Raw genomic sequence first — 15,068 nt, 5'->3', positions numbered from 1 at the left:
GCAAGTTGTGTGCAGCAAGTTTTGCGCATGGCAAGTTTTGCACGTGGCGAGTTTTATGTGTGGTGCCTTTTGAGAATGTGCAAGTTTTGTGTGAGGCAACTTTTGCATGTGTTGCAATTTTTGCACGTGTGCAAGTTTTGCGTGTGGTGAGTTTTCCATGAGGTGAGTTTTGCACGTATGGCGAGTTTTGCGTGAGCCTAGTTTCTGCATGTGGCGAGTTTTGCGCGTGGCGAGTTTTGAGCGGTGACTTTTGTGTTTTGACTTTTATGTGGCGAGGTTGGTGTATGTGTGGTGAAATGTGTGCTGAGGGTAATATGTGTTCAAGCATGTGGTAGTGTGTGGCGCATTTTGTGTGTGTGTTCATATCCCCGTGTGTGGTGAGTATCCCATGTCGGGGCCCCACCTTAACAACTGTACGGTATATACTCTTTGGCGCCATCGCTCTCATTCTTTAAGTCCCCCTTGTTCACAGCTGGCAGCTGTCAATTTGCCTCCAACACTTTTCCTTTCACTTTTCCCCATTATGTAGATAGGGGCAAAATTGTTTGGTGAATTGGAAAGCGCGAGGTTAAAATTTCACCTCACAACATAGCCTATGACGCTCTCAGGGTCCAGACGTGTGACTGTGCAAAATTTTGTGGCTGTAGCTGCGACGCCTTCAACACTTTTCCTTTCACTTTTTCCCCATTATGTAGATAGGGGCAAAATTGATTGGTGAATTGGAACGCGCGGGGTTAAAATTTCACCTCACAACATAGCCTATGACGCTCTCGGGATCCAGACGTGTGACTGTGCAAAATTTTGTGGCTGTAGCTGCGACGGTGCAGATGCCAATCCCAGACATACACGCACACACACATACACACATACACATATTCACCTTTATATATATTATATATATATATATATATATATATATATATAATATACCTGTGCAATGGTTAAGTGCGTGCACAGCCTATGACATGGGAGCCTGGGGTTCAAATCATGGCTCTGCCATGTGGAAAAATAAATTAAGAAAATTATATACAAAGGCTGTTATAGTGTAGTGGTTAAAGTGCACAACCACCAACGTGGGGGACTGGGGGTTCAAATCCTAGCTTGGCCCTGTTGGAAATAATATACCAGTAGTGACCGTTGGGCAAGACTACTAACACTATAGTGCCTATCTCAATAAACATAAGTGTCATGAACAAAGAGAGTCATGCTGGCTTGGACGTCTCCCAGATTAATAATATCCACATCAGATGCAGAGGAACCAGGACAATCTCATGATAAATGGGCTACTGGAGCAAACCATACATGAACAAGGCAAGAGAACCTAGATCTGATTAAATGATACTATAACAGCAGGCCAAATGAGAGAGGATATATGAAGCATATGGAACAAGTTGGCAAGGGGTGGTAGTCATGGCCGAATTTACTAAGACACAGTCAGTGAGCACCCCGGCCCCTTGCACACAAACAGACAATTGAGGTCCTAGTCCTGTGGTATGGTCAGGTACCTCCATCATATGTGTACTCCAGCCACTGGGGATGAGCACCACAGTTCTCTTCCAGTGGGAAAACTTAACTATAACAATGCAATGCTTCCTGCACTGTCCCTGCAGCTTTGTGAGATGGCACAGTCTCCACAGTTTCTATCCAGGCCAGGAACCATAAAAGTCCTTTTGGGGTCGGTCCTCAACATCAGGACCCGTCCACACTGCCCGACAGTCCGTGTTAGCTAGTGTCCCCCCTCAAACAGGGCACCCTCTGCTCCTGGCAGTGGAGCACGTCCTGCCTTGGGCAAGCCTGCCCGAGCTCTGCTCTAAGAACAGGAAATTCTTCTCCTTTAAGCCTGGTGGACCGACCCCCTTTTTACCTCCTTCTGTCCCTGAACCAACTTTATAAACATGTAGCCACATAACATTCACCATACATTACACATAAAACATAATACATAAAACATTACACATAAAACTTGAGGGAACAATTGAGGTGCCGCATGGGCCCAGTGTGAAGGAGAGAGAGAGGAGGCAACTGAAGTTCCCCGTCACCTCCTTACACTCCACCCTCCTAAAATATGGTCATGCCTGACCATAATAGCTCCTGTAAACCTAACACAGTTTATTAAACCCGCTGCCGATGAGTCCAACATGACCTCGGTGGAGGTAAAACCTTTAGAAACAAAAGAGTTCCAGCTCCCCTTAAGGTGGGTTCGACTGACCCTGGTCCCTTGGCTCCTGGGACCCATTCAAACATACTGGCCTGATGGCCACAGAGTCCTGATCCGGCTCGCCCCTCGGGTCCTCATATTCAGCTTCTCCCCCTCCCTACTTTTTCTAGATTACGGGCCCATTGACACTTTGGTGCACTGCTTTTAACAGGGGATAGTTCAGGGTTAAAAATGGGTAAAGTTCAAGGTTAAAATAGTTCAGCCCTTATAGCAGCTACAAGCACAATTTATATCAATCAACCCTCATAGGTTTCCAGCCCCGTAATCTAGCAGGGGATGCGCAACCGTGTGCAAATAGACTTGGAGGAGGGGAAAACAAAGTCTTTCAACTGTGACCGTGATGGTCACCACTGACACCTAGTTCAGGTGCAAAATAGGGCTCTTTGCCCTCAAGAAAAATGGAACAGCCTCTTCACTCACATTCTTTCTACTGTGCAACCGGTACAACTTTCTTAAAGGGGCCACATTAGTCAATACACGGCCGTTGGTTAGAATAGTGGGCCGCATTTGAACCTTGCACTGCAATGTATGTATGGGTGAAGGAGTCTCCACTGCTTCTCCTACTGTGTGCCCCCTCCAGCGGTGGCCCCATGGCTCGCAGAGCTTCCGGCTCTGGTGATACACCTGAGGCTGCCACTCTCTGTCCAGGCGCCGCTTCCTTCTGTCTCGCTGCAGGAGCTGGGACCGTTGCAGATGGCCGCTCACAACTCTAGACCTCCCTGGTCATCCTTCCCCCAAACTGGAGGACATTTTCACAGCCACCACAAATGCCCCTCTGGGTTTTTGGTCCTTCACAAATGTGACACGGTCCCACAGTTGAAGGGGACCCCTATTAGCAATGGATCCAGAGTTCAAGTAAACTTTTTCTCCACTGCTAGTCTACAGGATAAATCCATAACCAGCCATGGAGTCAAAGTGCCGGACAACACCGCTGGTCACCCATCCAGCCATAGCTCCCAGCCGTTGTGCTGCAACTCCTTCACTATGCAGTGCTCTTGTCGCTTCTTCTCCTGAATGACTGCCCGAATCCACCAGACCTCCTCGAGAGACCACACCCCTGGGCTCCTCCAGACATGCGCCGGAAGAGGAAGTGACAGTCAGCCAAGATGGAAAGGCCGGAGGAGATGAGGGGGTAGAGGCTGGAGTTGCCGTCTCATCAGATGTTGGTTTCCTTCTCACTGCTGCTGCATCCAGTGATGTCCTTCTCGTGGGAGCCGGGAACCACCAGGCCTCCAAGCACAGGCCCGTCTCTGCACTGGCCACAGATCGCTTCCTGTCCTGGCGTCCGATGCCACCGCGGAAGGACATGCTCTGTCTTTGCATATTGTCCGGCAATGGCATCCTGTCCCCTGATACGCTGACTCATCCTACTGGGCTCCACTCGTTGATGGCTGGAGTTACTTCTGGCTGCTCCACCCATTTCCTCACACTTTGTTGGGGAGGCTGGAGCTTCTTCTTTGCCCAAACCCATTTCGGGAGGGCATTACTCACAGTGGGATGTGGCCTTCTTCCTATTGGTACCAATTTCCTTCCATGATGCCCAAGAAAGGCGGCACCACTCTCCATTTTGCGCCACTGACCGCTGTTTCCTTGTCAGCAGTTGGCGCCATCTTAAAGTCACTATCAGCCGCCATCTTTAACTCTTTCATGACTGTCATCAGTCCACAAGTCTCAGGGCTCTTCTCCACTAGTTCTGTAGCTGCAGGGCTTCTTGATTTGATCCTGCCAACTATGCTAAGTGTAACAAGGTGGCATGGGGTGGCAGTCATGGCAGAGTTTACTAAGACAGTCAGTGAGCACCCGAGCCACTTCCACACAAACAGACAAATGAGGTCCTAGTCCTATGGCACGGCCAGTTACCTCCATCATACCTGTACTCCAGCCACTAGGGATGAGCTCGCTGGAAAACACCACAGGCAACAGTTCTGTTCCAATGGGAACACTTTACTATAACAATGCAATGCTTCCTCCTCTGTCCCTGCCGCTTTGTGAGACGGCATGGTCTCCACAGTTCCCATCCAGGCCAAGAACCATAGTAGTCATTTTGGGGTCGGTCCTTAACACCAGGACCCATCCACCCTGCCCGACAGTCCATGTTAGCTAGTGTCCCCCTCGACCGGGGTACCCTCTGCTCCTGGCAGTGGAGCACGTCCTGCCTCGGGCAAGCCTGCCAGGGCTCTGCTCTAAAAACAGGAAATCCTTCTCCTGTAAGCCTGGTGGCCAGCCCCCTTTTAACTCCTTCTGTCCCTGAACCAACTTTATACACATGTAGTCACATAATATTCACAGTACATTAAACATTACATATAAAACATTACACAAGAAACATTACACATAAAACTTGAGGGAACCATTAAGGTGCCGCATGGGCCCAGTGTGAAGGAGAGAGGAGGCAGCTGAGGTTCCCCGCCACCTCCTTACACATATGAGGAAACTCTGGGTGGATACAAGACCTGCATGTCCACTGACTGAGAAACATAGTCACCCAATGTTTCAATGTCATAAAGAGAAAGCTATTATCACAACTTGAGATAGATCAACTGCACTGCAGATCTAACCCACATGAAGACCTGGAAGAACAACATGTGCAACCCCCTGGAGATCCTGATCCAATCCTGCAGCTAGAGAGCACTGCAGCTGATCTGAAACAGAAGATCTTAGATAAGCTAACTACAATCAATACCAGACATCAACGGCTAATGGAGGACATGCACCCATTCCAACGAATACCATAACTCAAACTAATAAACTAATCTATGCTACTGCCTCAGCAATCATGGAAATTCTTGGCTATTCAAGATCTATAGAAGTCAAAATCTACCACACAAGACAAGACCCAAGATGCAGACTATGCAAAGAAACCTCAGAAACAGTCCAACACATAGTGGTAGGGTGCAAAATGCAAGCAGGAACAGCGTATACCAAACGCCACAACCAAGTAGCGAGAATTGTATGCAGGAACATCTGCACAGCGTATGGGCTACATTCCCCTAAGACCAGTTGGGAGACCCCAGAAAAAGTGGTCGAGAATGAAAGGGCTAAAATCCTGTGAGAGTTCAAATTACATATGGATAAGCAGGTGTTGGCTAACTAACCAGACATTGTGATTGTAGACAAGGATCAGAAGACAGCAATGATAATAGGTTTGGCAGTGCCAAGTGACAGCAACATCAGAAAGAAGGAATAAGCTGGAGAAATACCAGGGCCTCAAAGGAGAATTGGAGATGTGGAAGGTGAAGGCAACATTGATTCCAGTGGTGATAGGAGAACTTGGAGCAGTGACTCCTAAGTTGGAAGAATGGCTACAACAGATCCCAGGAGCAACATCTGAACTCTCTATCCAGAAAAGCACAAAGCTGGGAACAACTAAGATCCTGCACAGAACCCTCAAACTCCCAGTCTTCTGGTAGAGGACCCGAGAATGAGAAAGGACAAAAAAAGACCTCTCCCATTGAAGTGACTTTGGGGGGCTTATATGTAAAACATTTCCAAAAGTGACACTATTTTAAAAATTGCACCCCTCAATGTGCTCAAAACCTCATTCGAGAAGTTTATTAAGCCTTCAGGTGCTTTACAGAAATTGAAGCACTGTAGAAGGAAAAAGCTTACTTTTCCCACAAAAATGTTTTTAGCCCCAAATTTAGCATTTTTACAAGGTTAACAGAAGAAAATGGACCATGCAATTTGTCAGGAGTACGGTGATACCCCATATGTTTTGGGAAACCATTGTTTGAGCACACGGCAGGGCTCAGAAGGGAAGGAGGGCCATTTGAATTTTAGAGCGCAAAATTATTTGGAATAGATGGCTGTTGCCTTGCAGCATTTTCAGAGCCCCTGATGTGCCTAAACAGTGTAAACCCCACCCCTCACAAGTGACCGCATTTTGGAAACTAGACCCCTCAAGGATTGTATCTACATGTGTGGTGAGCACTTTGAACCTCCACATGTTCACAGACGTTTTTAATATTTATACCGTAGTTAGAGCTGTGAAAATAAATGAGCAAGCAACAGTCCAGGAGCAGATGCAGCCCTGGCTTCCTATGCATCTTCAGTAAGACAGAGACAGTAACGCCAGAGCTGATTGGGTGCCAGCGTCATGTGTCACAACACCACATCACAACCTCGGGGAGTACGAGTGCTAAAGTCAGCAGGGGAGGTGAGTGTAGGCTTGATTTTTTTTTTATCTTGGCCGAACATTTAGTTTAAAAAGGGGTTGTCCCAGTAGTGGACAAGCTCTTTAACCAGTGATACAGGACAAAATGGACCGTATGTGGGGGGAAAACTGTTTGGGCACACGACAAGGCTCAGAAAGGAAGGAGTAACGTTTTACTGACTTGCCTAAACAGTGAAAACACCCCACAAGTGACCCATTTTGGAAACTAGACCAACCAAGGAATTTTAGATGTGGTGAGCAGCTTAACCCACAGGTGTTTCATAGAATTTTACAGTGTTAAACTGTTAAAATGACAAAAATATTTTTTCCCACAAAAATGTTGTTTTAGCAGCAATTTGTTTTCATTTTCACAAGGCTAGCAAAAGAAAATAGACTCAAAATTTGTTGTGCAATTTCTCTTGAGTACACTGACAATACTTTTTTTCCCTACTTAGTCAGCCACCAATTGTGCAAGTTCTCTCACTTAAAAAGATGAGAGAGGCCTGTAATTGACATCACAGGTAGACCACAACTATGAGAGTCAAAATGATATAACAAATCCAGAAAATCACCTTGTCTGATTTGGCAAGATTTATTTTGCAAAATATGGTGGAAAATAAGTATTTGGTCACCTAAAAAACATGCAATATTTCTGGCTCTCACAGACCTGTAACTTTTTCATTAAGAGCCTCCTCTGTCCTCCACTCATTACTGTAGTAATGGCATTTGTTTGAACTTGTTATCAGTATAAAAGACACCTGTCCACAACCTCAGTCACACTCCAAACTCCACTATGATGAAGACCAATGAGCTGTGGAAGGACATCAGAAACAAAATTGTAGCCCTGAACCAGGCTGGGAAGACTGAATCTGCAATAGGCAAGCAGCTTGGTGTGATGAAATCAACTGTGGGAGCAATAATAAGAAAAATGGAAGACCATCTGGGGCTCCACGCAAGATCTCACCCGTTGGGTCAAAATGATCACAAGAAGAGTCAGCAAAAATCCCAGAACCACATGGGGGGACCTAGTGAATGACCACCTGCATAGAGCTGGGACCACCGTAACAAAGGCTACCATCAGTAACACACTGCACTGCCAGGGACTCAGATCCTGCATTGCCAGATGTGTCCCCATGCTTAAGCTAGTACATGTCCGGGTCCATCTGAAGTTTGCTATAGAGCCTTTGGATTATCCAGAAGAGTATTGGGAGAATGTCATATGGTCTGTTAAAACCAAAGTAGAACTTTTTGGTGGAAATAAAGCTCGTCATGTTTGGAGGAGACAGAATGGTGCGTTGCATCCAAAGAACACCATACCTACTGAGAAGCATGGGGGTGGCAACATCATGCTTTGGGGCTGTTTCTCTGCAAAGAGACTAGGACGACTGATCCATGTACATGAAACAATGAATGGTGCCATGTATCCTGAGATTTTGAGTGCAAACCCCCTTCTGTCAGCAAAGGCATTGAAGATGAAATGTGGATGTGTCTTTGATCCCAAGCACACTGCTAGGGCAATGAAGGAGTGGCTTTGTAAGAAGCATATGAAGGTTCTGGAGTGGCCTAGCCAGTCTCAAGATCTCAACCGCATAGAAAATCTTTGGAGGGAGTTGAAATTCCGTGTTTCCCAGCGACAGGCCCAAAACATCACTGCTCTAGAGGAGATGTGCATGCAGGAATGGGCCAAGATACCACCAACAGTGTGTGCCAACCTCGTGAAGACTTACAGAAAACATTTGACCACTGTCCTTGCCAACAAAGAATATATAACAAAATATTGAGATGAACTTTTGTTAAGGATCAAATACTTATTTTCTACCATAATTTGCAAAATAAATCTTGCCAAATCAGACAAGGTGATTTTCTGGATTTGTTTTCTCATTTTGACTTTCATAGTTGTGGTGCCAGTTACCGGCCTCTCTCATCTTTTTAAGTGGGAGAACTTGCACAATTGGTGGCTGACTAAATACTTTTTCTCCCCACTGTATGTCGTCAAAAACTAATTTTGAGGCACAGTGCAAAGCTCAGAAGCGCCATATTGGAGTTCAGATTTTGCTGGAATGGTTTGAGGGTACCATGTCACATTGGCAAAGACCTTGAGGTGCCAGAACAGCAGAGAACCCTCCACCTCCCAATAAACAACATCCTTTTACAAACAACACCTCTTAATGAATTCATCTAGGGGTGCAGTTTTCAAATTCACACCACAGGTATGTCACAGAATTTTATAACATTGGGTAGTGCTTTTCCAGAACCCTTTTTTTTTTTGCTACCAGTAACGTGGAAGCCCCCTGTATTTCTATTAACAGATGATGGACTTGAGTGGGGACTTGCTTTTTTGTGGATTGAGTTGAAGCTTCTGTTTGGACTATTTCAAATAAAGTTTGGGGATCACAGTTAGCCTGTTCTCTACTCTGACCACTAACATCGGGGTTTCCATTTGAATCTCTGAATGACGGGATTCAGATGACATACCCAACTGGTCCAGTCACTATATTGAGGCAGCACAGTTACTTCTGTCTGAATCATGTATTTCAGAGATTTACATGGAAACCCCGATGCAAGCGCTCAGTGTAGAGCACAGGATAAATGTGCTCCGAGCCTTACTGTGATCTTTGGGAGGCAGAATGAACAAATCAATAGTAGGTCAAGAATTTTTTCTTTTTTTTTCTTTTATCCAGTTTCTCGTGCAGGATAAGTTATTAGACAACTTTATTCTTCGGGTTGGTGCGATTTACAGCGTGCTTGTCAATTAGGATGCACTCTTGGAAATGGGTAGTATGCATGCTGTGAAGCAAGGACATGGAATTCTCTGTACTATAGTGCTGAGACAGTTCCTTTTTTAACTTTTTGTGGAGGATAGGGTAAGAGAACCATGTTTTTACTCTTGTTTTGGTTGAAAGAACAGCAACACTTTAACACCTTTCATAGATTTATTAGTAACCCAAGGGGATCATGTACATCAGTGTTCTAAAAACAGGCCTTGCCTTTGGTCATTATTAGTCTTGATTAAAGGTACCGTCACACATAACGATATTGTTAATGATATCGTTGCTTTTTGTGACGTAGCAACGATATCGTTAACAAAATCGTTATGCGTGACAGCGACCAACGATCAGGCCCCTGCTGGGAGATCGTTGGTCGCTGGGGAATGATCAGGACTTTGTTTCATCGCTGGATCACCCGCTGACATCGCTGAATCGGCATGTGTGACGCCGATTCAGTGATGTCTTCACTGGTAACCAGGGTAAACATCGGGTTACTAAGTGCAGGGCCGCGCTTAGTAACCCAATGTTTACCCTGGTTACCATTGTAAAAGTAAAAAAAAACACTACATACTTACATTCCTGTTGCGTCCCTCAGCGTCAGCTTCCCTGCGTCCCCCAGTGTCAGCGCCGGCCAGCCGTAAAGCAGAGCACAGCGGTGACGTCACCGCTCTGCTTTCCGGCCAGCGCTTACACAGTGCAGGGAAGCTGATGCTGGGGGACGCGACAGGAATGTGAGTATGTAGTATTTTTTTTTTTTACTTTTACAATGGTAACCAGGGTAAACATCGGGTTACTAAGCGTGGCCCTGCGCTTAGTAACCCGATGTTTACTCTGGTTACCCGGGGACTTCGGCATCATTGGTCGCTGGAGAGCTGTCTGTGTGACAGCTCTCCAGTGACCACACAACAACTTACCAACGATCACGGCCAGGTCGTATCGCTGGTCGTGATCGTTGGTAAATCGTTAAGTGAAACGGTACCTTTAGCATCTCAGCAAGCTAACAAAGACTTCCTTTGCCAAACTGATAAGATACTGCAGTCTATTCATTACAGCATCTTAAAGATTAAAGAGACTCTGTCAGCACAGAATGACTGACTGTGGAAAGCCAAGTACAGGCACTCAGTGCTTCATAGCGGGCAAAACATTCATATATATCTTCCCATATGCTTGTTTTCCTCAATCTCCACTCCTCTCTTTTGATTGACAGCTCTGGCTTGATCCAGCCAGAGAAGGGTGGAGATAGATGGAAACCTCACATGTAGGAACGTGTATTTAAATCATTGGCCTTGTAATCACCTTATCTGGTCCAATGTCAAGTCTCCACCACTGATCTTGATGTCTGGCATTGGATATTGCGATGACGTCATGTCAACAGCACAGCACCAAACCATGATCTATGACTGTGGCGTTCTGTTTACACTGGAAGAGTTTCTGAACTCAGCGATTGTCTGCTGTGCTGTTGATATGAAGTCAGAGCTGCAGACATCAGGAGCAGCGGCAGAGACTCGACGGTGACCCCAGGAAGATGAGAATACCGTGGTTTACTTTTTAACAAACTTCAGCTGGGACTGAACAATAACTAAAAGGGAACAACCTTAAGGGACAGAAAGAGGCTAATAGAAATATCCTCGTTGCTTGATCTACGTTTTTCTTTTTTTTTGTTGCTCTTGTCCATTTTAATATACCTTTTTCTTTCTTTTTTGCATTTTTCATGTATTTGCATTTGTTTTTTTACAGTCTGCTCATGATGAAAAGATGTCCTGCTCATTAAAACAGAAGTTCATTGCATGCAATTTATTGGTGCTCATTTTCATCTTGCTCTTCTATCTTCTACAACCCAAGGATTCTAAAAAGCGTTATGTTCCCAACATTGCCATCGGACCCTTAATACCATTACAGGATAACAAAACCTTCATTATCGCTCCATACTATGATCCCAGGGAATCCAATTTAATAAGAATACTTGCCATAGTCCATCACACAGTGAAGCACATCTTCTGTGTGTTTTATTGTAAGCAATTTAGCTATGTACATCTTATGGCAGAAATTGATATTGTTCGGGACGGCTTTGGATTCCCTTTTGAGACAGTAAATCTACTTTGTAAAATTCCACCTGATTGTGATTATAACTACATCTCTGTTTATTCAAACCGCACAAAAGACATAAGCCAAATTCCAATGTTTAAGATCTCAAAAGATCCAATAGGGTCATTTTCTGCCAATTTTACTGTTTGTATTTCTGCCTTTTATGGGAAGTTTGATAACGTTTTGCAAGTGATCCAAACTATTGAAATGTATAAATTACTTGGAGCTTCTAGAGTCACCATCTATAACACGAGCTGTGGTGACAATGTGGAAAAAGTTTTGAAATATTACACTCAAGAAGGTGTCGTAGATGTCATACCCTGGCCAATAGACAAATATCTGAAAACCTCCACAAAATGGAAATATGATAAAGGACTCGACAGTGAAATTGGCTACTATGGACAAATTGCATCTTTAAATGACTGCATGTACAGAAATATGTTTAAAAGTGAATATGTTCTTCTAAACGACATTGATGAGATTATCATTCCAGTAAAATATTGGGACTGGCCAACTTTAATGAGGAATCTCCAAAAGCAGTATCCATATACAAGTGTCTTTCGTTTTGAAAATCATGCTTTTCCATTAAAAGTTCAAGCATCTGAATTCAACCTTTGGAATAATATCCCTGGAGATAATATTCTTCAACATTCTTATAGAGAACATAGTGACAACCTGTCCATCAAGCCACGGAAAATGATTATTAATCCACGAAATGTAATTCAGACATTAATCCACTCCGTTGCAAAGACTAGAGGGAATTCTACAAACGTTTCAAGACGACTTGCTATTCTATTTCACTGTAAGAAAAAACGAAACAAGGCGATTCTAAAGAAAGACTGGATCAAAGATGACATAATTTTGAGGTACAATAGGTCCTTGGTACCTAAAGTTGATCAGGTTGTTCAAAAACTTTTCCCACAGCACTAGCTCAGATATAAGAGAGTGTTTGAAAGAAAAAAAAAAAGACTTTATTTTCTTTATTTTTTTAAATTGCAACTGGTTTATGCCAAATGGTTTGTATTAAAAGTTCAGTATCTCTTCAAAACTAAAGATTAAACATGATGACTACAATTCAGAGTAGATTTTACAAGCTCATTAATCTTCTGCTCAGCATCTTTGAATAAAGCATTTACAGGTTATTGTAGCATTACTCTTTATTTTACTCCTCTTGTGTAGCTAGTCCAAAATATTACTTTTTGTAACATTTTGCATTGTATAACATTTTGGGTTTTTATGGTGTAAGACTTAAAGGGAACCTGTCACCCCGTTTTTTCAGATTGAGATAAAAATACTGTTAAATAGGGCCTGCGCTGTGCGTTACTATAGTGTATGTAGTGTACCCCGATTCCCCACCTATGCTGCGCAATACATTACCAAAGTCGCCGTTTTCGCCTGTCAATCAGGCTGGTCTGGTCAGGTGGGCGTGGTGACATCGCTCTTTTCTTCCCCAGCTTTCCGTTGGTGGCGTAGTGGTGTGCGCATGTCGCAGTGACGATTCCACTGTGCGCACGTGAAGAAGCAGCGCGCGATCTGCGCTATTACCCCCTGTCATCGGTGGGGGCGGCCATCTTCCTGGGGCCGCGCGTGCGCAGATGGAGTGCTCTGCTGCACGGGGCTTCAGGAAAATGGCCACCGTGATCTCTTCTGCGCACGCGCAGCATCCCGCGGCCATTTTCCTGAAGCCCCGTGCAGCAGAGCACTCCATCTGCGCACGCGCGGCCCCAGGAAGATGGCCGCCCCCACCGATGACAGGGGGTAATAGCACAGATCGCGCGCTGCTTCTTCACGTGCGCACAGTGGATTCGTCACTGCGACATGCGCACACCACTACGCAACCAACGGAAAGCTGGGGAAGAAAAGAGCGATGTCACCATGCCCACCTGACCTGACCAGCCTGATTGACAGGCGAAAACGGCGACTTTGGTAATGTATTGCGCAGCATAGGTGGGGAATCGGGGTACACTACATACACTATAGTAACGCACAGCGCAGGCCCTATTTAACAGTATTTATATCTCAATCTGAAAAAACGGGGTGACACGTTCCCTTTAAGACTGTAAGTGAAAAGAACCTATTACTATTCTTATCATTATCCACCTACATTCACGATCTAACAATTTTGAAGCATATGCGATTACAATTCTTCATTGTGTTTTTCTTCTGTTACTCCTTTTATAACTTTTTTCAATAAATTAACGACTGGGTGTTGACAGGAGTATGCACCTACACATACTGACACAGTCCATTCCATTTTAGCAGTGTACGGACATGCCTTTTGACAAAAAATGAATAGACGTTGTCCTTAAAGATTACCTGTAGTTTTATATGACTTGGCTTTCAATAGGCCACTCTAATTTGATGCCTAATTGAGTTGGCATTCCATCTTGTTTTGATCAAAATTGAATTTCTAGCATTTTTTTTTTCTAGGAAGCGCAGGGCAGGGAGAAGTGTATGTCATAAGTGGAGAAAGAAGGATATTTTTCTCTTAAAGGAATTGTCATTAAATATTACTTAGGTTGTTAGACTGGCTCTGTAGTATGTAAAGGTTGCTAAATGACGGTAACTATTTAAGAATCTTCTGGAATAATGGATTCATGTTTTCATTCAATTATGATGTTCAAGAATGGAAGAGTCAAACTAAAGAAGCACTGCCACTTTATTTTTATATATTAAAGGGAACCTGTCACCCCGAAAATCGCGGGTGAGGTAAGCCCACCGGCATCAGGGGCTTATCTGCAGCATTCTGTAATGCTGTAGATAAGCCCCCGATGTTACCTTAAAGAGGAGAAAAAGACGTTTTATTATACTCACCCAGGGGCGGTCCCGCTGCTGGTCAGGTCGGATAGGCGTCTCCGGTCCGATGCGGCGCCTCCCATCTTCATTACAAGACGTCCTCTTCTGATCTTCAGCCACGGCTCTGGCGCAGGCGTACTTTGCTCTGCCCTCTTGAGGGCAGAGGATAGTACTGCAGTGTGCAGGCGCCAGAAAGGTCAGAGGCCTGGCGCCTGCGCACTGCAGTACTTTGCCTGCCCTCAACAGGGCAGAGCAAAGTACGCCTGCGCCGGAGCCGTGGCTGAAGATCAGAAGAGGACGTCTTGTAATGAAGATGGGAGGCGCCGCAGCGGACCGGAGACGCCCATCCGACCTGACCAGCAGCGGAACCGCCCCTGGGTGAGTATAATCTAACGTCTTTTTCTCCTTTTTCAGGTAACATCGGGGGCTTATCTACAGCATTACAGAATGCTGCAGATAAGCCCCTGATGCCGGTGGGCTTACCTCACCCGCGATTTTCGGGGTGACAGGTTCCCTTTAAATGTGTGTATATGTGCATATAATACAATTTCCTACTGCTGTGCTCTCTGATGTATAGTGCCATTCTTCTCTGCTTTTTGGTATAAGCCAGAAGTTTTTCACAATGTAAGCCCATGGACCCTCATTAGACTTACTTTGTAAAAGTCACTTCAGAAACAGTTTGCAGTGACATCAGTGAGAAGCAAAGAAGAATGGCGCTGGACACCACCAGAGAAAGCAGTGCTAGGTGAATATATTAAAGAATCACTCCTCCCATTAAAGTTTTTAGCCTTTTAATATATTGCAACCATCATGATATTTAACACTGTGTACTTACAATTGCTCATTTTCCCCTTCTACCCAGCTAATTATTCTCTTTTCTCTGCTCTGTGTAGAAACGGGAAGTCTCTTGTCCCTGCAGAAAGCATTCCCCTTGTCAACTCCTGAACCAACTCCACAACAAGATCATTATTATTAGGCATACACGTAGGACTAGTTTAACAGTTCTATTACCTGTATGCCCATATTAAGAGGTCATATACATCGGGGG

The 15,068-nt window shown here is 44.7% G+C and overlaps 1 protein-coding gene across 2 annotated transcripts in view; it reads left to right on the top strand.

Annotated features, from left to right (window-relative positions):
• LOC138657898 (beta-1,4-galactosyltransferase galt-1-like) overlaps positions 1-12,481 on the top strand; it is a 37,590-nt gene extending 25,109 nt beyond the window's left edge. For both annotated transcript variants that reach the window (XM_069745505.1, XM_069745506.1), the window contains one exon: positions 10,877-12,481. In XM_069745505.1, coding sequence (XP_069601606.1) covers positions 10,895-12,154 — 1,260 coding nt within the window. In that variant the 5' untranslated portion in view covers positions 10,877-10,894 and the 3' untranslated portion in view covers positions 12,155-12,481. The remainder of the gene's footprint in view (positions 1-10,876) is intronic.
• The last annotated feature ends 2,587 nt before the right edge of the window (positions 12,482-15,068 follow it).

Source organism: Ranitomeya imitator, chromosome 1 (genome assembly GCF_032444005.1).
Source record: "Ranitomeya imitator isolate aRanImi1 chromosome 1, aRanImi1.pri, whole genome shotgun sequence".
NCBI lineage: Eukaryota > Metazoa > Chordata > Amphibia > Anura > Dendrobatidae > Ranitomeya > Ranitomeya imitator.
This window is presented reverse-complemented; position numbering and strand designations above follow the sequence as displayed.